Below are 19,690 nucleotides of genomic sequence, written 5' to 3'. Positions count from 1 at the left end.
TTTTGCTGCCATTGGAAATGTGTGTTAAATCCTCCCAATAGCAGCTGCAGTCAAGGGATTGCACTTACTGGGTGAGAATAAACTCATACAAGAGCGATTCCTGGGGGTTTTTTCACCCGTCCTCTCTGGAAGGTGACGCCGGGAAGTTGTCAGGAGGCTAACTCGAGAGCGATTCCCGTTCTTTTTTACCCCTCCTTTCTGGAAGGGCATGTCAGGAGGGGAGCGCCCTGTGTGAGGGAGGGAGGGCGCGATGCGCGGCTGCGGGGGACTAGCCCGGCCTCGGCGGGTCTGTCAGCGCCTCGGGGAAGGAATATCCTCCTCGGGGAAGGAATATCACCCACAGGGAAGGAACACCGCCCCCCAAAAGTGCTCGGGGACGCCGCTGCAGCCTGAAGGGACGGCGGGGCCGCCGTGAGGGGACACGTCCCGCCGCAGCCGCCAGGGGGCGCCGGGCGGGCGGGCGTGCGGCGCGGGGGCCGCCGGGAAGGGGGCGGCGGTGCAGAAGGGCGGGAAGCGCGGGCGGGGCCGCGGGGGCCGGAGCCGCCCTCGCCCGAGGGGAGGAATTCTCGGTTGAAATAAATGGTGGAGTGCGGGTGGCGGGGCTGCCTCGCCCGGGTCTCACCGCGTGTGGCGGCGACGCCGTCGCCAAGCAACGGCAATGGCCGGCGAGGAACGGCGGTAACGGGGCTGCGCCTTGCTCTGGGGCTGCGCGTCGTGCGGAGCCCGGCGGAGGAGAGCAGTGACCGCCCGAGCCTGGGGACGGGCACCGGGAGCCTGAGCTGGCCGCAGCCGGCCGCGGGCTCCGCGCAGCATGAGCTGGTGCGGCAGCGGTGAAGGGTGGAGTTGGGCTCCCTTCGTTGAAGGTCCCAGGTGGTGGGGATTTTCCTCTTTCCTTGTTTTGCCTGGGCTCTGCTGTTGGTTTTGGTGGCTCAGGAGCTGGGCTCGGGTGGTTCTGCCCCGCTCCGATGGCTGAAGGCCTGTGCTGTGTGGCTTACCCTCCACGCTTGGCGTGTGGGGGGGACACGCCTGGAGGCTTTGGGCAGCTGAAAATAAGGGGCAAAACACGGAATAAATCCGTCTAGGATGGCTTTTTTTGTGTAAAAGTGTGGTTTACGAGACCAGGCACCTGCTTTGGTCTTTGCTGTGGTGCACGGGTTGTAACAAAGTTTGGCGAAATGTTAAAGCGCAGCAGGATTCTGGTTTAAACAGAAGGCTGGTGGGTGAATAGGTAGATATATATATATATAGGATCCATAAAATCCCTTAATTATGTGCTTATATGCTTGAGAGGGCAAAGTAGGACTTCATTTATTTGTTACTCCAAAAGGGGCAACAAATTCTTTAAAGTTTCACTCAGTGAAACTTTCCAGGTGCTGCTTCCCTCACCTATTAAGTTATGAGGTCAAACTATCAGTAATATGTGTAAGCAACTGAAAAATATCTGCTGTCGACTAGAGGAACTTTATATGAATAATATTTAATTAAAAATAAACATGTTTGATGCTAATGATATTAGGTTTATCTAATTGATACTGTGCTTTGCGTCAGTCTCCAGTTGTATTATCTGTAGGCAGAATGAGGCAATGAAAGGCAGGTGGTGCCTTTTTGTACCTTGGAAACTTCTTAAATGCTGCTGTAGTCTAAAGCCTGTCCTTGTTCTGTGCAGACTTTATGAAGTGCAAGTCGTACAATGCAAGCAATGCATAAAACATGGAAGCAGTTGCTGCTGTAGGTGTTTTAATTTAGTTGTAATGCACAGCAATTAAGTGCAGGCTTTCCTCCTGTATTTGTTATGAAAATGATATCATGGGAAGGAAAATATTCATTATGGATGTTTTTATTTATGAAGTGGAAATTGTCAATGTCTATAAACAAGGTAAATTAGGTCAAGGCCTAGTTAGGCTTGTAAATAAACAGCTTTTCTGACTGGGGACACCAGCTGATAGCACTACAGTCCTAATACCTGCCCCCCCAACTTTTTGGAAAGCACAGAGAGGAAAGTTTGAAAAACAGGCTTGGAGAGAGGAAAGAGGGGGGAAAAAAGCCTATGTGACTAGAAGCTCTGTGTGTAATTGCATAAGGATTCTTAAAGAGAGGGAAATCCCTTTAAGAGGAGTAAAGGCAACAACTAGAAATAAGGAGCTGTGCAATAACCTCTTTTTAAAAATCAAGTGGTGAAGCTTGCCTTTGGGCATTCCCTAATCTTGTTCCAGCCAGAATGGGGTCAGGTACCCTAAACAGGTATAAATATCTCTTGCCTAACCCAGCTGATCTTTGAAGCTGCATGTATGCGAAGGAGGGAAATATCCTGCTTAAATAATGGCACAATTAATCCCTTGAGCCTTAGGGACCCTGATGAGCATGATGAGACCTTTTGGGGTGTCTCCCCCTTCTAGTGCTGGTGTATCTCTAGAGATGCATTAAGCACCATTTTTACCTCCAGTCCCACTCCTTCCTCTCTCCTTGTTTCAGCTGGTAATGCAAAATAAGGTGCTTTTTCTCATTTGTCCCCTTTCTGAAGCAAGGGGTTTATATAGTAATACACCAAATTTGTTGCATCAACTCTGTTTAACAGACCTATATGCCTTTACAATCAACTACAATGCCCTTCCTGAACTAGTAGAAACCTAACAAAAACGTTCAATTAAAGGAATTTAAATAATTGTCTTGTTTGGTGATCGCAGGAAGCTGTTTGGAATATCCTTAAATTGAAATTGAAATGTCCAAAACTTGTGCTGTCTGTAGGGTTGTCCTTGCTGGATTTCAAACCTTTCAATTTCCCAGTGATCAGTTCTGATGGGCTGGAGCAAGCAAATAAATTGTGTTAAGATGGCAGCATCTTGGATGGTTTCTTACATCCATAAGTGCTTTTTTTTAAAAGTAGCTGTGACTTCTAAGTGAGGTCAAGTGTTCTAAAAAGATAAGCAAGATTTTTTCCTCCTTTCTCTTAACACTGGGTAAAAGGGTAGAAATGGATTTGTGAAGTGTAAGCTAAAGGATGTTTTCCAATGAGATTTTCTTGTTTTATGTACTCATTCCTGTATTTTCTCTCAGTACTTCCAGGCAGCAGAACCAGCCTCAAGGGCACTATGGACTTACCTCTCCAATTAGCTTGGCTCCTCCTAGTGACAAAGACCACATCCATACTCAGAAGCTGATTGAAGCAATGAAGCCATTTGGGGTGTTTGAGGATCAGGAAGAACTCTATCACAGGTATAACAAGACTAAAATTAGTTAACCTCTTGGGGTTTTGGGGTTTTTTTTGTTTGTTGTTTTTTGGGGTTTTTATTTTATTTTTTTAAGCAAACTTAGCATGAGTTTTCTTTACAGGACAACTGTTCTTGGTAAACTGAATAACTTTGTCAGAGAATGGATTTCAGAGCTTGCTGAAAGCAAGGTAAGAGGTTTTTTTGCTTTTGTCAAAACAGCTGAAGTCTTTTGAATTAAAGGCTACGCTCCTGGGATCTGTGCTAAAGTTCAGCTTTTAACTTCTTAAATATCAAGTAGAGCTGTAGTAACTGCCACTGAAATAAGTTATAAAAGATGTTTCAAGATCAAGATCTCACAGTCTTTGGGGAACTGAATAAATTCCTGCATTGGCTCAGCCACTTGGCTTGTAGATGGTAGCAAAGCCAAAACAAGGCATTGTGGATGAGAAAGATGGTAGAATTGGCACTAACCTTGACCCAGACAGCCTACAGCACTCAGTCTAGATTGGAATTATGATTCTAGACATGCCCTTTGAATGGCTCTTAGGTTGTGTTAATTTATGTGCCTCTGCTGCAGGGAAGTCTAATAATAGGTCTTAATTTGTATAAATTAATAGAAGTACTGCTACATCACCTATAATCTTTTTTTAGGAGTTGCAAGCTCAACTTATTTCAGAAAAACAGAATCAAAACCTAGTAAACTAAAATGTAAGGGAGTGAGAAGACATTGCTTACACAGGCTGTTACAGTTTTTCTAAATAACTTACATGCAAGTTAAACTGAACAGAAGATAATGTACATCTTAAACTTTCTCTTCTGCCCACAGAATCTTCCCCCTTCAATAACAGAACAAGTTGGTGGCAAAATATTTACGTTTGGCTCCTACAGACTTGGAGTACACACCAAAGGTAGTACTTTCAGTGCCTGGTCATAGTTCTGATGTTGGAAAGTGGCTTCCAACAGTAACAGGAGACATGGAATCTCTCTGCAGGTTCAGACATAGATGCTCTTTGTGTTGCTCCCAGTCACGTGGAAAGATCAGATTTTTTTCAGTCATTCTTTGAAAAACTGAAGAATCAAGAGGAAGTAAAAAACCTGAGAGTGAGTAAACTCTCTGCTTGATAGATTGTGTAAATTTTACAGTAAGAGACTGTAAAATGTTAAAGACTTGCATTGGTAGTAAATGTATTACAAGCCAAAATTCAGTCAGTTTTGAGTACCCTCCAAAATATACTGGTTTATGCAGCATGAAAATGTTGCTGTCCAGCTATTGGCTCCTTTCCCCAGTGAGCACATCACAAAATAATTTTTGTGGTTCCTCTCCCCTCGCTATTGGTAGTAAATGTCTTACAAGCCAAAATTAAATCAGTTTTGAGTACCCTCTAATATACTAGTTTATGCAGCATGAAAATGTTGCTGTCCAGCTCTTCGCTCCTTTCCCCAGTGAGCACATCACAAAATAATTTTTGTGGTTCCTCTCCCCTCGCTGTGTTTTGGGAATGAGTCAGCTGTATCAAAAAGCAAGGCTGTCCCTGGAAGCTGTGTTTTCACCTTGGGTGTAGGAAGGGCTTACAGCCACTGATACCGATGGTTTGTTGTGCACTGTTTGTTACAGTACACGATCAGCCTCTCAATCTCTTGCCTAAATAAGATCTTTTAATAAAATCTAGTGTTGGTAGCATAATAGTGCTATCCTGCCTGAGAGTTAGTAGCATTTTTTGTGTTTGGAAGCAGCTCAGTCTTTGTACTGAGTAGTTCAGCATAAATTCTGTACTTTATCATAGTATAGGAAACACTTTAAAGTAGCAAAAGGATATCTTATTAGAGATATCCTCTCCTTCACAGGCCATTGAGGATGCGTATGTACCTGTTATCAAATTTGAGTTTGATGGCATTGAGGTAAGAATTTTAATTTTTATTTGGTTTTTTTCACCTTGAAGATTTTTTTTTTCTTGCTTTAGAGTAGGATAACTTTTTCAGGGTTTTATGAGTTTATTGGTACATTGCAGCATATTTAGGGAACTGTAATAAAACAGCCAGACTGCAACCTATCCCAGAAGCAGTAAAATGGGATCTTCTAGGAAAATAAGCCCCTAGCTAGCCTGGCAGGTGTGGAAACATGAGTGACATCTTTTTTTAAACCCATGCTGCAGACCAGGGTAGGCTGCTTGGGTGGCATTTATCTCCCAAGGATGTGCAGAGTGGGAGTAAAGGCAGTGTCCTTGCTGACTCCCCTGAGCTCTGGCGAGAGCTCCCTTTCTGCAGGGGGTGTTTCTGTTGTGGTTCCCTGCACAAATCACCTGCCTGGTCTTCTGCTGCAAATCAAAAATGAAGTCCCTGTGAGACAAACAACATGGAAAATGAAAAGTAAAACTACTCACTGGACTCCTGCCTCAGGAGTCAGCTGCAGGAATCCTTCTATCTGGAATACATTTCATGTATAGAATAATACCCAGTTGCTGTAATACCTAAGCAAGTTAGTGCTTGGTATTTGCTATCATGAAGACACTTATTCAAGGACCTCTTCGTGGCCTTTGTCTGGTACAGACATTCACAGAATAATTTGTTTGCCTCAGGTTACACTACAAACCAGATCCTTAAGGCCTTACAGCATAAAGAAAATGCTTTTTCATTTGTTGAAGTATAGTTGAGGTGATTTTAATTTATCTTAATTTTATGGTTAATTAAAAATTTCCTTTTAATAGGACTTCTAAGTTTAGAGTAATCTTTTCAGCTTTCAAAAAAAAAACCCCCTTCCTTTCCCGAGCTTAAAAAAAGAGGTGGTTTTGTAAACAAATAGAGAACTTAGAGCAATTTTCTTGTTTTCTGGCAAATAAATATTTATCTGTGGTCTCCTAATTCTAAATACAAATGTTAGCCACGTGAATGACCAAGTGTCCCTCACTAGTGTCCTGTTTGCAAACAGTGCTGCAATGTAAGTCATGTTTGAACCTTTTTCTCTTGAAGATTGATCTCGTGTTTGCAAAGCTCTCTTTGCCCACGGTTTCTGATGATCTCGATCTCAGGGATGACTCGTGCCTCAAAAGCCTGGATATAAGATGCATACGGAGCCTGAATGGTGAGCATGTTCTGCACACCTTTGTAGGGACATTTAAATTGGCATAGAATGCACATGGCACAGCCCACATTTCTGTACAAGATGCAGGAACTGATCTCCAGTGTACTTGAGTGCTGAGGAGGCGAACAGTGAGCCTAAATTTAGATATTTCAAGGAGTTGTGTGTTTATATAGACTTGTGTCTCATGTTTGTTTGATTGGTTTGTGAGCAGGTGCTCCAGCTTGCCCCAGAAATTCAGATGACTAAGTAGGGCACTTGATAAGAATGTATGAAGGATAAACAAGGTCGTTCATTAAAAAAAAAAAAGGAATTAAAATACCTGAAGTCTGACTTGCTCAATGTTTAGCACCAATTGGTTTAATGGTTGCTGGCTGTCAAAAGAAACCTAGCTTCTGGAATCACAGAATATTTAGGGTTGGAAGGGACCTCTGGAGATGATCCAGTCCAACCCCCCAGCTAAGGCACAGTCACCTGGAGCAGCTGACCCAGGAATGTGTCCAGGTGAGTTTTGATTCCCTCCAGAGAGGGACATTTCACAACCTCCCATGGGCAACCCATTCCAGTGCTCTACCACCCTGCCATGTAAAGTTCTTCATGCTGAGCTGGAGCTTCCTGGGTTGTAGTTTATGGCCAAAACATCCTGTGGAGAGGCTTTATTTAAAATTTGCTAGTTGTAGTCTAAACAAAGCTGCTGAGGGCACCACTTACCTAAAGTGATGCTGAAGGTTATGTGCAATCGATGATTTAATACAAAGCAAGTAATCCAGACCTGTTTTCCTAGACTTGAACCATAAGCTGTAATCTGTTGGTGCTGTGTAGGAGCAGCTGACTTGTGCCTGTTACTGGGAACTCCCGTGCTTCACCTTTTGTCTCGCAGGCAGCAGGGTTACGGATGAAATACTGCGCCTGGTGCCCAATCTGGAGAACTTCCGGCTCACGCTCCGTGCAGTTAAACTGTGGGCAAAACGTGAGTGCCAGGGTGGCTTGTGACCTTCAAACCTTGCAGAGGCTCCTCATGCTCGCTGTTGGATGCACCTCAGCTCTGGTTTGCTATGTAAATGACAGTTGTTAAATTAAAAGCCATGGTCTGTCCGTGTGGTAAATTCCATGTGTTTTTTTAGTGGAGGTGGAGCTCAGAGAAGAGGAGAGTGCTTATGAGACACTGCTGCATTGCTTATCAGGAACATGACTACAAATGATAAAAATTCCCAATTAAGTGTGAAAGGAATAAGAAAGTCCTGTTTGCCCACATGGCTAGGGCAAGTTCTAGGAGAATGGCAGAGCCTTTCTCTTAAGGGGAGCTGAAGTGAAGCAGTAGGTGTAGCAGCACAAGCAAGTTTCACAGCAGCAATATTTTGGGATGTGGTGTTGTACTGGTTCTTTTTCTCATCACTGTAAGGACCAGCAATTTGGCCTCGCTGCGCTGCAAAAATAAATGGCATGGAGGCTGAAATATATTAAGTATTCTATAGATTGTGCAGCTGGTGCTGCAAATTTGAAAGACCACAGACTAACTGTGTGGTATCCATTCCAGGACGTGGTGTTTACTCCAACATCATGGGATTTCTTGGTGGAGTCTCCTGGGCCATGCTGGTAGCAAGAATATGTCAACTCTACCCAAATGCTTTGGCCTCTACTCTCGTTAACAAGTTCTTCTTGATTTTTTCAAAATGGTAAAAGCTGTTTATTTTAATTTGCATAAAGAAGTAACACTTGTAATTATCTATATCAAGATGTACACTGACAGCATCCCATGCAGCCCTGAATTGCAGAGCAGAGCTTAAAATGGACACTTCATTGTTTTTTCTTCTATAGGGATTGGCCAAAACCAGTATTGCTGAAACGACTTGAAGAGAGCTTCCTTAATTTACCAGTCTGGGACCCTAGGGTAGGTAGCCATTGAAATCAGAAGCATTAAAACTCTGTTCTGCCCTAAGCTGGTGCTAAACAGAGCTGTTGTAACCTCGTAGGTGAACCCATCAGACAGGTACCACGTGATGCCCATCATCACCCCGGCCTATCCACAGCAGAACTCCACGTACAACGTGTCCGTGTCAACACGAGCAGTCATGGTAGAGGAGTTCCAACGTGGTAAAGTACATTCTGTGCTTATTCAAGTGTCACTCTTGCTCCATGAAACCATGTCATCTGAATTAGCTTTGTTCAGTGAGGTGCTCTAGGTTTAAGATTTCTCTGGGAAATAATGCCCATTGCAGGCAACAAGGGACCAGTTTTCCAATAAGCTGTTGTGGGATCTGCATTTGGTCAGGGGAATTCCTGCTTTTTTTCTTCTGTCAGTTACTGTTACAATCGTGTAAACTTCGTCATGCTAATCTTTAAAAAACAGTCATAAAATTTTTAAAAGAGATTTTTAAAAAGTAGTGATAAGATTTTCAACTATATTTGTAGGTCTTGAAGTTACAGATGAGATTCTCAAAGGAAAATCAGACTGGTCGAAGCTCTTTGAACCACTGAACTTCTTTCAGAAGTACAAGTATGTATGACATCTGTTGTCTGAACTTGAAGTTATTTACTTAGTGGTTAGCATAATGAGTTTTAACTTGGGGTCTAAATAGAAAATTGTATTGATGTTTTTCAGTTTAGAGCTTTTTAAAGAAAATGGAAGTAGTCATATAAGTTTTGGTATGTATAAGCATAGGAAAGATAGGAAAAGCTGTCTTATGACACTCACAGCATTTTTCCTACTAAGAAAAAAAAAAATCATCTGATATTTAGAATATAGAATAAAATCTTGAGCTAGTGTACTCATTTGCCTTTCTTCTTCTAGACATTACATTGTGCTGACTGCCAGTGCCTTTACAGAAGAGCATCACCTAAACTGGTAAGTGCTGATTTAAATGTGGGTCCAGTGCAAAACTGAATCTAAATTCAATGTTGCACCATAATTTTGTTGATTCTATTAACAAATAAAGCTGGTAACTATGCAACTAGGCATGGAATATACCCCCTTCCCTCCCTGCTTTGAAGACCACTGTTCTAGAGCCTTACACTTGTTTTCATAAAGACTTTTACTGTAATATATAAAGACTAGATTGCACTGGTGTGTAGTCTGCCTATTCCAGACCTACTTTTCTTCAATGGAAGGAGATTTGCCAATAATCACTTATTTAACCCATGTGAATGTGCTGAGTCACTGTGAATTTTGAAATAAGAGGAAATGCTGAGGAGGAATTAAGGCACTGTAATGTGTGTTTATTCATTTTCCAGTGGGTTTCTTTGTTAAGAAATTAACAAACTTACTTTGCTTGCTTTGCTCAAGTAAGGAAGCAAAACCCCTCTCTGTAACAGACACCCATTGTGAGGGCACCTTACTTTTATTTCAAAGTTTGGCTTGTGCCTTAAGTCAAATAATTCTTGTGCCATCTCTAAAAGATAGCCTGATGTTTAAAAATAGTTCTAATAGGTAATATCTTTTATCTGAACTTCGTAAAATATTCACCTAAAAATCTTATCAGCTGCAGCTTGATATCAGTCACAGCTGTGTACAACAAGATGTATGGGCAGAGGGCCAAATAATTTTTAATGTGAAATCTTCTTGAGTGAACAAAGCTCTTTGTACCTCACAATAAAGACAAGGGAAATTCTGGCTGTGGTAAGAGCTGATATTTTTTTCAGTGGCAGAAATAGAGGCAAATTTTCCAGTTTTGCAGCTTGGGAAAATGATAAGCAGAAGATAAACTTGCTTCAGTCTATTATAAAGGAAAGTTTAGTTCACCAATTCTTGAGTGGGTTTGGAAATAGATAACATATCTGTTGTTCATCAACATAAGATGCTTTTGAAGAGCATACAGATTTCTGACTGCTTTTAAAGTAAACAGAGTTTTAGGCAGAAGGATGAAATGCCAGTACTTTATTGAAATTGAAGCCCTCGTGGTCGTGATTCATTTCTTAGGGAAGTTTCTGAGGGGAGTGTTGACTAGATGATTTGTTTATTAAAATAACTACATTTTTTTACATTTTCACTGATGAATCTGCAAGAAGAATTGCATCTTTACTTGGGTGTAACTTGAACAGCTGTGCTTGAGCCTTTTCAAAACCACTGTTCTCCTTGATCCTTGTGGCAGAAAGGAGTTTTGCTGCACCCCAGAGGTGCTGAGATCTGCTCCTTGTTATTTTCATAATTCATTGTAGGTGGGAGTGTTGTATCTGAACTGTGCAGAGTGTATGTAAAACATATTTCTCTGTCTTTAGAAACAAAAGCACAGATGTCACTGGAAACATCTCAAATTACAGCGTGTTTACGTGATATTAAAAGATCCAGTGTCTGCTCAGCTGTATAAAACTTGGTCCTTGTTGTTTGCTTAACACTGTATTACAAAAAGGCATCTAACTGATGAGCTGGAAACAGTTAAGAATTAATAAAATACCTTTTGTTTTTATTAGGATTGGCCTCGTCGAGTCTAAAATCCGTGTGCTGGTTGGAAACTTGGAGAGGAATGAATTTATAACTATTGCACACGTGCAGCCACAATCTTTCCCTGGCAATGGAGTTCTCTATAAACAGTGAGTATTTTTACTTTTCTGAAGTACACATTGGCCAAGTTGTATCTTCATTCCCCTCAGCTCGTTGGTGAGAGAGGTTCAGTAGGTTTCTGGCAGGGTCCTGAGCACATAACATTTTTAAAGAAGGGAGCAGTTCAGGGAGGAGTGCTCTGAGAAATTAAGTCTGGACTGGCTCTAAACTGAACAACTAAAATGTATCAGAATCCAAATAACTGGTATCTGTACCCAACTCAGGTTTGTGACTCTGTCTCTTTTTAGGAGTGGATATGTATCAATGTGGTTTCTTGGGCTTGTGTTTAAGAAGGCAGAAAGTGCAGTAAAGACTAACGTTGATCTAACACATGGGATACAGTCGTTCACAGATACAGGTAAGGCTCTATTTTTGCTCTAGACTTGCAGAGTGTCATTCTTTTTATTCCAGTGGAAGTTGCTTCACAAAGTACTTCCTTTTGTTCTTAGATATCCCTGTAGATAGCAACATACAAAAGATTAGCTTCAAAAACACCTTGTGTTGACATTTGCCAAAGTAAGGCCATCTTAAAACAAAAGTGTGTTAGTCATACACCATGTAGCATATGTGAAATAAGTCCTCACAAAACTGCATTTCTGGTAGGGGACAGTTAGCTGTGAAGCCCAGGGATGCCCATTTGCTGGGGGTAGCTATATTTGTCAAACAGTAGTCAGCTGCTGAACTTTGGAAGTGGGAAGTGACTGTGTCAAGCTCTGAAAGGAGCTGTTGATGGTATTTTTCCAAGACAGTTTGTGTGTAAGATAATCCCAGAACTGTGAAAGTTGCTGGGTTGTCACAGTGTAACTACATGCAGTTTTGCATGTAAATTTTCATGTTCATAGTCTGTTACTACTTCTGATAGATGTAGAAATAAAATAATATTGCAGGTGTTATGTAATGCTAGAATAATAAGGAAATAAATCAGGCTATTCTTCTGAGTGACGAGTGTGTTTGGACAAAGAGTTCTAAACAGTGAAATCCTGTAAATGTTTGTTGGAGTTTATCCATAGCACCAGCATGACTTCTGTGTTGTTTTGCTCAGATGACATGAGTAAAAGCAGTAAAACCCAACCTCCTCCTTAGCTCATACTTGGGATATGAGAAAAGCACAGAAAAATGCATCAAAACTCTCATCTGAGTTACAAGCCAGGCAGGGTGATTTCCTCAGACTTGCACTGTTATCTGTACTTGCACACTACATCCAGTGGTGCTACCTTTCAATGGCAAATGTGAATTATATTAATGAGATTTACATGCAGAACTAATGGTAAAACCTCTGTGCACATTGTTGGTGTAGCTGTGTGCTCTTATTTTAATGAAGCACAGCCTGTGGTATGTGCTGGGTGTAGAATGTGAATCCAGAGAGAATTGAACAGAAAAGCTGTTCCTTGAGAGGTGGGAAATCCTTTGGCACGTATGGGGATGACCAGTAGTTCTGTGCTAGAGAGCTGTTACCATGTGCCTTAACTTTGAGAGAATAATTTTAGAGGGCAAAGATTAATTTCAAGTTGAGGAGCTCAAGAATAGAAGGCTCAGTTTGGAGGGCTTTTGTTGAATGAACTTTATTTCCCATTTACATACGAACTACTGGATTTCATTTGAAGAAACTGTCCATACTGGTGTGTGGGCTCATGCCTGTGCTTTTACTTCACTTCTGGTCTCCTGTGGAAAGCCTTTGAGCTGCATATCTTTGCTTTGATTCCCACTCTGTGTGTCAGTAAGCTGACTTTCCAGTTATGCTCCAGTGATAGGCCAGTTAGATGAGCTTATCTAAACGTGACTTAACTCTGTAATAACTGTTGTGCCAGCTGCATAAAAGGCTGTTTGCAGGCAGTTGAGAAAAACCTGTTTAAATTGTGGTGAGTCTGTTAAGTCAGATGTCCCTAAAATCCAGTCAGGCTTCCTCGGACAGATAGAATATAAAGATGCAAATTTGAACTCAAATAGCTGCTAAAACCAAATATAACTGATCAGCACTAATGCAAACATCCCCACTAAGCTACAATGCTGTTTTTGATGTCAGTTTACAGGCAGGCCAGTGCCCTCAACATCCTAAAGGAAGGTATGAAGATTGAGGCAACTTATGTGAAGAGAAAGCAACTCCATTATTTTTTGCCAGCAGGAACCTTACAGAAAAGAAAGAAGGTATAATAAAAATTCAGCGCTTCTGGTAATTTTTAATAAAAGCTTTAATGATTACTTGAAGACTTAATTTTTAACTGTCGTTTCAGCAAAGGGTGTCAGATATTAGTCAAAATAATAGTGGACTTCAGTGCAAAAGGTCTTCTTTAGGTGAAAGCTGTTTGGATGGTTCCCAAGACAGAGATTCCAGAACACCCTCTAATTCCTCTTCGTTAAATAAGATATCTAAGTTGGACATCTCTACAGCAGAGACAGAAAGGTTAGTGCCATAACCTTGGTACTGTGAGGAAGCTGCTTTTAACTGACTCACACTGTAAATGAGTCTAGGATTTCTAGTTTGGATCTATGTGGATCATAAGCATGTGGAGGGTTCTAAGAGCTTCAGGAACAAAGCTGGAATCTCCATTGGGCATGTGGTAGGAGACCAGGTTAAAGGAATCCTTGAAAAAAAATTAAATAATATCCATGAACATGTAGGAATGGAGAACTTGACACCAGGGAAATTATTTGGTCTTGAATGTAAATCTTCACAGGTTAGTGGGTAACTTGAAGCTGGAGTATTTTATGTGCAAGTGACTGTTCTCTCTAACAAAAAGTACTGTTAATGCCAATTAGATTAAGTTCTAATGACATACCGATTTTGGTGTCAGAAACACCAGAGCTGCTGCTGACTTAGTGGAGTGGTATGAGAACTCAGGCAGTAAAATGTCTGTCACTTCCTGGGAAGTCTGTTTATCCCTAAGCACAGGAAGAATACCTAATCTTGAGAGTAGTTGCCCAGTCCTACCAAATGTGTGATACCTGCTCTGTTCAGAATGTTTGATACTGTAGGAGTCACATGAAAAAAAAAAAAATAAACAACCAGCAAATTGTGTGGGCATCTGGGTAGAACAGAACGCAGTGGTTCAAAGCAGCAGTGTGCTGGGTAGGCTAATCTGGGAAAATGTATCAGCACATAAAGACTCAGCAAAGAAAATGCTTGAGTTTAAACCTGCAGTCTGAAATCCAGCAAAATGATGGTCTGGTGCTGCGTTGCCTGGGAGGTTGTGTTGTTTAATAGGGCTCTGACAAGGGGCTAAGGAGGTCGATGTTTGTCTTGCATGCACATTCTGGAAATGACATATACAGTATCTTACAAACTAGCATTTTATAACTCAAGTGTTTGACTTTTATAGAAATGTTGAATGTCAGAGTTGTAGTGGTGCCAACAGTGTAGCTGAGCCATCCACGTCTAAGGGACTTTGCATTCCTGTGACTGACCCAAGTATGTATTTGAAGTGGTAGTTGGAATGTAGTTTTTGATTTCGTGGCCAAACTCTAAAAGCCAGGTGTCTCCTACAGAAATGGAGGCTACAGTTGCACTAAGAACTTCGGGACCTCTCACTGGTTGCACCATTCCAGGATATAACACGGTTTGTCAACTCAGAACGTGTTTTGTGCAAGGACAGCATAAACTAAGTGGGACTCTAATCTCGGATCCTAAGAGCGCTTCACCTGAGCAGCATTTTTCACCAACCTCTAAAGTATCTCGTCCACCTACATCGGGAGAATGCCCCCAAAAAGCCATAGATGGAGAAAAGGCAAGAAGCGGGGGCTAGGCCAAGGAGGGTTGAAAGCAGTATTAATTACTGATGTAGAACAAGTTAAATAACTGAAAATGAATGCGTTTATACATCCCCAAAGGATTTGAGGCTCTAAGTTTACATTCTTGTTGTACTAGAATGTAATCATAATGAATATGATGTATAACTATTAACATGTTTTCAAGATCTGGCACTTAATGACTGCTTCTCATCAGGTATCAAGGTATCTAAATATTACTATACTTACCTGTCACTGCAGTGACCAGTTGCTGAATGAACTGTCTCATCTGGAAGCAGTTCTTAATTCAGAAAAAAACTATCTCCAAACAAAGATATGAATCTTATGACTGTAAAAGTATGAGCTAATCTGTTTCTGGCAGATGCTTTTTGAGTGCTTGTTGATAGTTGTGCTGCTTTAGAAATCAGCAGCCTGCTCGATAGGTCATTACTTCTGAAATGATAGTGTGCAGTTTCATGTTAAATCTTGGTTTGTGGAACTTCTAGATTAATACTTCATTTGTTTTATTCCTGTGTGTAAATATCCTGAAGTTAGCTGTTCTTGACCTCCGATTTGAGGCACAGGCAAAGAACAACCAGAAAAAGAACCCTGAGTTTTGACACTTAAAAAGAATCATCTTGTAGAACTGTAATCTAGTATTGAATATTGCAAGTACAGATTTCAAGGTTTGGGTAGTAGGGCTTTTTCAGAGGCTTGAAATTCCTGTGGGGTAATGGTAGACTTCTATAAATACTCTTTGAGGAATGGCCCCTAATACATTTAATGTGTTGACTGGAAGCCGTACCCAAATAAGAGAATTTTAGCACAGCAATTATTTTGAGTCTGTGTATTTTGTTCCTCCAGCTAAACGTGTGGGACTCCGATTTCACAGAAAGTGGATACCCTCAAGATGGGAGGAAGAGCGCTGCAAAAAATGTAATTTTTAAGTGATTTTACTCAGTGGACTAACTGAAAAGCTCAATAGTTCAGTGATTAGACTGCCTCACACAAATTCTCTGCATGTTTACTGATGGAAACAAAAATACATTTTCTTTTTAAAACTATTTGATTCACGGATATAAATTAAAACTGCTGTAAAGACTAAATCCTTTGGCCTCTCAAAGGGAAGATAAAGAGCTTTGCTATTCATGGTGCTTGTTACTGAGGCATAAACTCTTGAGGGCACACCCTCAAATCAAGATGAGATCTTGTTGGTGAGGTTTGGAATACCTGAACCACTGTCTGTGTGGTTTTAGGGCTTCAGGATGCCTAAACCCACGCCCCGTGGGGTGGAGGTTGTTAATGCATGTATGATTTTAAGGTATCCTCACTGCCACAACTTGCTGCCTCCCAGTCAGGAGCCTGGCAATACTGCCTAACAAATCCCTTCTGGCTTTTTTAGGGTGTCCTTGATGGAAAATCCATGCAGATTCCAGTGATCACATCAAGATCACAGGTATTTATTGTGCATTTGTATTCATAGGTAAAGCAGAGCTAGCGTTTTCATTATATGTACAAAGATTTATGTACCATTAAACTTGGTGGCTTGAAGATTAGTAGGGTTTTGCCTGTTGTGCTTCCAGCAAATTAAATAACTGAACAATGACCTGTACAAAAGCTGAAGTTTCCAATTTTGAACTTGGAAAACTACATTTCCATGCCCTCAGACACTGAGTTTGTGTCCTGGTTTGGTTTTCTTGTACTGTTATCAGTACTTAGTATATGATTTCTGTGATGAGACTTGGAAGCTTTGAAGTCTGTAGGTGACTAACTGCTCTGTGTCATGTAGAATGTTGTGAAATGGAGGGCTGTGAGACTGGAAGTGATCCAGACAGTAGAGACTCTGTTTTCCTGATCCATGGATATGAGAACAATCTTCCTTTACTGTGCTGTTGAGCAACTCAGCTAATTTTCCCCCCCATCAGGCATATACTGGTCTCAGTTCATGCAAGAAGATAACTGTGCAGAGGGGAAAATGTTCTTCCTCTGGATATGGTGGTAATTAAATAAGTGGTGTGGTTAAAAAAAAAAAAGGCTTCTCTGAAAATGGGTTTGGGCCATACAGGTTTGGTACATAAACAATGTTACACAAAGAATGTTATATTCAGCTAGGAAAGGGTTTATCTGCTCCTACTTCTGAAGTAATGAATTTTAACTTAGTTCAGTAATTAAAGTTCCTTTTTAAATTTATTTTCTGTGGCATCTGTTTGTGTGTTACAGAGGCTTTCCAGTAAAGAACTGCCAGATTCTTCATCTCCTGTTCCAACAAATAGCATTCGTATTATTAAAAGATCCATCAAACTTACCCTTAATGGGTAAGTGGTTGATCTTCAGGTGAAGAGGATAATCACTTGTTACCAGTCCTTATTCTGAATGTGTGTTGTAGTTACTAACAAAGGCAGAAGGTTACTGTGGCCCTGCTGTAACTGACCAGTTAAAATCATGGTCTGATTTTTATACTGCTGTTAGATGCTTGCTTCCTTTTGAACTACTCTTTGCATGTGCTTGTAACAGTTACCTTTAGGAGTTTTTAAACAGTCTAAATTGTCACCAGCTGAAACAGCTACGAAAACCAACCTGTCCTGTGCCTTGGATTCAGAATGTACATATACCACCAGGGTTAATTAGTTGCTGCAACCACATTCTGTTTTCAAGTGTGTACGAGCGTGCTTGTATTCCTTTGTGCTTGCCTGATTCACGTGCATGCATTGTTCTTCTCTCCAATTATTTTCCCATTTGGCACACGCACTCCTGTGCTTCTCTCACAATGGTGCTCAGCTTCCTTGGCTCGCAGCTTCCCACTGCCTTGCACAGCCATGCACTACACAGGTATTGCCTCCCATGGAGGCCAGTACGTGAGCTCAGTGTTGAAGGAAATGCAGCAGAGGATGCTACCAAGGTATGGAGATGAGAGAGACATGTCCCATGCTGTGTTATGTGATGCTTTCTTTGTCTCAAGACTGCTCCAGCATGAGGCTTGAGAAGTTTTTTTGTGTCACTGGGTAGTAAAGCCCAGCTCTGAACACACAGCGAAGCTGCACTGGGACATTGCAACAGCTGAGGCTGTCCTGACACTACTGCCCGCCTGCAAGCTGCCTGCAGAAAGTGGTTTCAGATAAACCCTGAAAGCTGTTCTAAATGCTTACATGAAAACCTGTCGTAGTCTTGAGTCTGGTTCTGTAAACTGATAACACTGCTTACCCAGCTAAGTGCATTAGGGGTTTTGGGGGGTGGGGAGAAATCCTGATTATATGAAACAAGTATTGTGCTATTTCTCTATTGTAATTTCTTTATCATTTGGTGGTTTCATAAGTGAACTTGTAAGTTGTTTTTTCCAGAATATTTTTGTATGTACTGTAAAAAACTATCCTCAAAGTGAAATTTAAAATCTTTAGTCTCTTTTTCTTTTATTTTTTTGTGCAGATGGGATCTGCTTAAAAAAATCTAAACAACTAAACCAACTCTAAAGGGATGGGAGGAAGGCAGTGCCAGAGAAAAGCGTTGTACAGAATTTTAATGTCATAGAATCATTTAGGTTGGAAAAAACCTTTAAGTTAGAGTCCAGCTGTAAACCTAACACTGCCAAGTCCACCACTAAACTGCCATGCTAGAGTAAATCTGAGGAGACCAGGAACACTGCTTTGCTTTTCTGGTAGATCTGGGGTTTGATTTAATGCCTTCTGCATTGTGCAGTTTGCAAACTGCATGACTCACCCAAAGTCAATATTGTCCACATATCATATTGATATGTGGGCAATACTGAATTGTTTTAAAATTAGTTGCTTGTCTTAAAGAACAAATCTGAGAGAGCTCTAAACACACTATACATTAAGTATAGTGAGGAGACTGAAGGATTGTAAGGAAATAAGAGATGCTATCTATCTTGTCATGTCTTAACTCCTTAGCATTCCCTCTGCTGCTAGAATCCCAAACCCGTGGAGAAGGCATGGCTACATTTATCACAATCTACTTGTTTATATCCCTTATTCTCTGGTTTCCAGCTTGTTTCAAGTGCAGTTTATCCCTCAGAAATCGACCTTAGTGGGTTTGAGGCCTTGTTCTTCCTTCTACCCTCCAAAACCCCCAAAACTTAGACTGCAAGGCTTTGACTTAAGTAATAGGGGTACTGTTTCTTAATTTTAACCTAAGTAGCTTTTAGCAGAGCTACACCTTGGGTTTATAAAATGGTTGCCTCCTTTTTGTGACCTGTTCCAAACCAGTGGCACTCAAACATTGTCACTTCTGTGTACCAGTTACAGTAGGTATACAACTTCAGCACCTGTGTAAATACAAATCCATCATGAATCTCAAGGAACTAAAGCTGAAGTAGGTGATAAGATAAACAGCAAAAGGAATATGGGAAGTGTTTTGTAGTAGACTACAGTCCTGTAATATTCCTAGGCTTTTAAATTCTTCCACATGAGTGTTCCAAGACTGTTTAAGGGATGATTTTCGCATAGGCTCTATGTCAGCACATGCACTTATGCAACTATTCTCAAACTAAAGTAATCTAGCTATGGATATACATTAACACAGATCATTTTATTTTGCTCTTGCTTTGTGGTTATCTTCTAATTGCTCTTTATAAATTTTTTTTTATTTTCTTCCTCACTCTTAGGGTTTTAAGAAGAATGTTCAGGGTTTTGAGAAGAACATTCAGGAAGAATTTAGGTTACTAGTTTCTCAGACTTGATCCATTGGTGAATTACACGTCTTATCTTAATGTGTCTTGACATATAAGGATGTCAAGTGTGATGTCAAGTGACGTCAGTGTTCTGGAGTTTCCCTGGATGCTGCAGAGGTTCGATGCTGCCCCGGGACTCTGCAGATTAGAATTCAGCTGTTTGTAAATAAAGTTCAAACTTACTCAACTTCGGTGTTCTCCTCTCTTGAAGTGATTGAAAGGGAGGTTACTCCTGCCTAAGGACTCAGTGAGGGAAGCTCTTTGGTATCAGACTTCCTCCAAACGTTGTTCTTTTCTCTCTGCTTTCTTAGCTGGTTGCTGGGTGTCTGGCTTGAGCATGGGTCCCTCATCTCAGTCTCTTCCAAGAGGAGCGGCTCTGCATTGGAATTGTGTCTGGTCAGTAACTTTGACAAAGAAGTTCCCTGGCAGGAGTTAACATCTGTGGTTTTACTCATTAGGTA

General features: G+C 41.1%; 1 protein-coding gene across 1 annotated transcript; it reads left to right on the top strand.

The window, feature by feature from the left end:
* Positions 1-811: 811 nt before the first annotated feature.
* PAPOLG (poly(A) polymerase gamma) lies at positions 812-19,224 on the top strand. Its single transcript, XM_041474006.1, has 23 exons — positions 812-870; positions 3,055-3,213; positions 3,331-3,397; positions 4,036-4,117; positions 4,201-4,310; positions 5,055-5,108; positions 6,177-6,288; positions 7,166-7,255; positions 7,823-7,961; positions 8,104-8,176; positions 8,259-8,379; positions 8,698-8,782; positions 9,077-9,130; positions 10,693-10,812; positions 11,071-11,180; positions 12,846-12,967; positions 13,054-13,223; positions 14,140-14,228; positions 14,306-14,544; positions 15,410-15,481; positions 15,948-16,001; positions 16,766-16,860; positions 19,164-19,224. Exons 1-23 carry the CDS (start codon positions 812-814, stop codon positions 19,222-19,224), a joined length of 2,337 nt encoding a protein of 778 aa, XP_041329940.1.
* The last annotated feature ends 466 nt before the right edge of the window (positions 19,225-19,690 follow it).

This window comes from Pyrgilauda ruficollis, unplaced genomic scaffold, assembly GCF_017590135.1.
Source record: "Pyrgilauda ruficollis isolate IOZ18807 unplaced genomic scaffold, ASM1759013v1 scaffold31, whole genome shotgun sequence".
Taxonomy (NCBI): Eukaryota; Metazoa; Chordata; class Aves; order Passeriformes; family Passeridae; genus Pyrgilauda; species Pyrgilauda ruficollis.
Note: the sequence above shows the minus strand (reverse complement) of the source record. Positions and strands in the feature narration are given on the sequence as shown.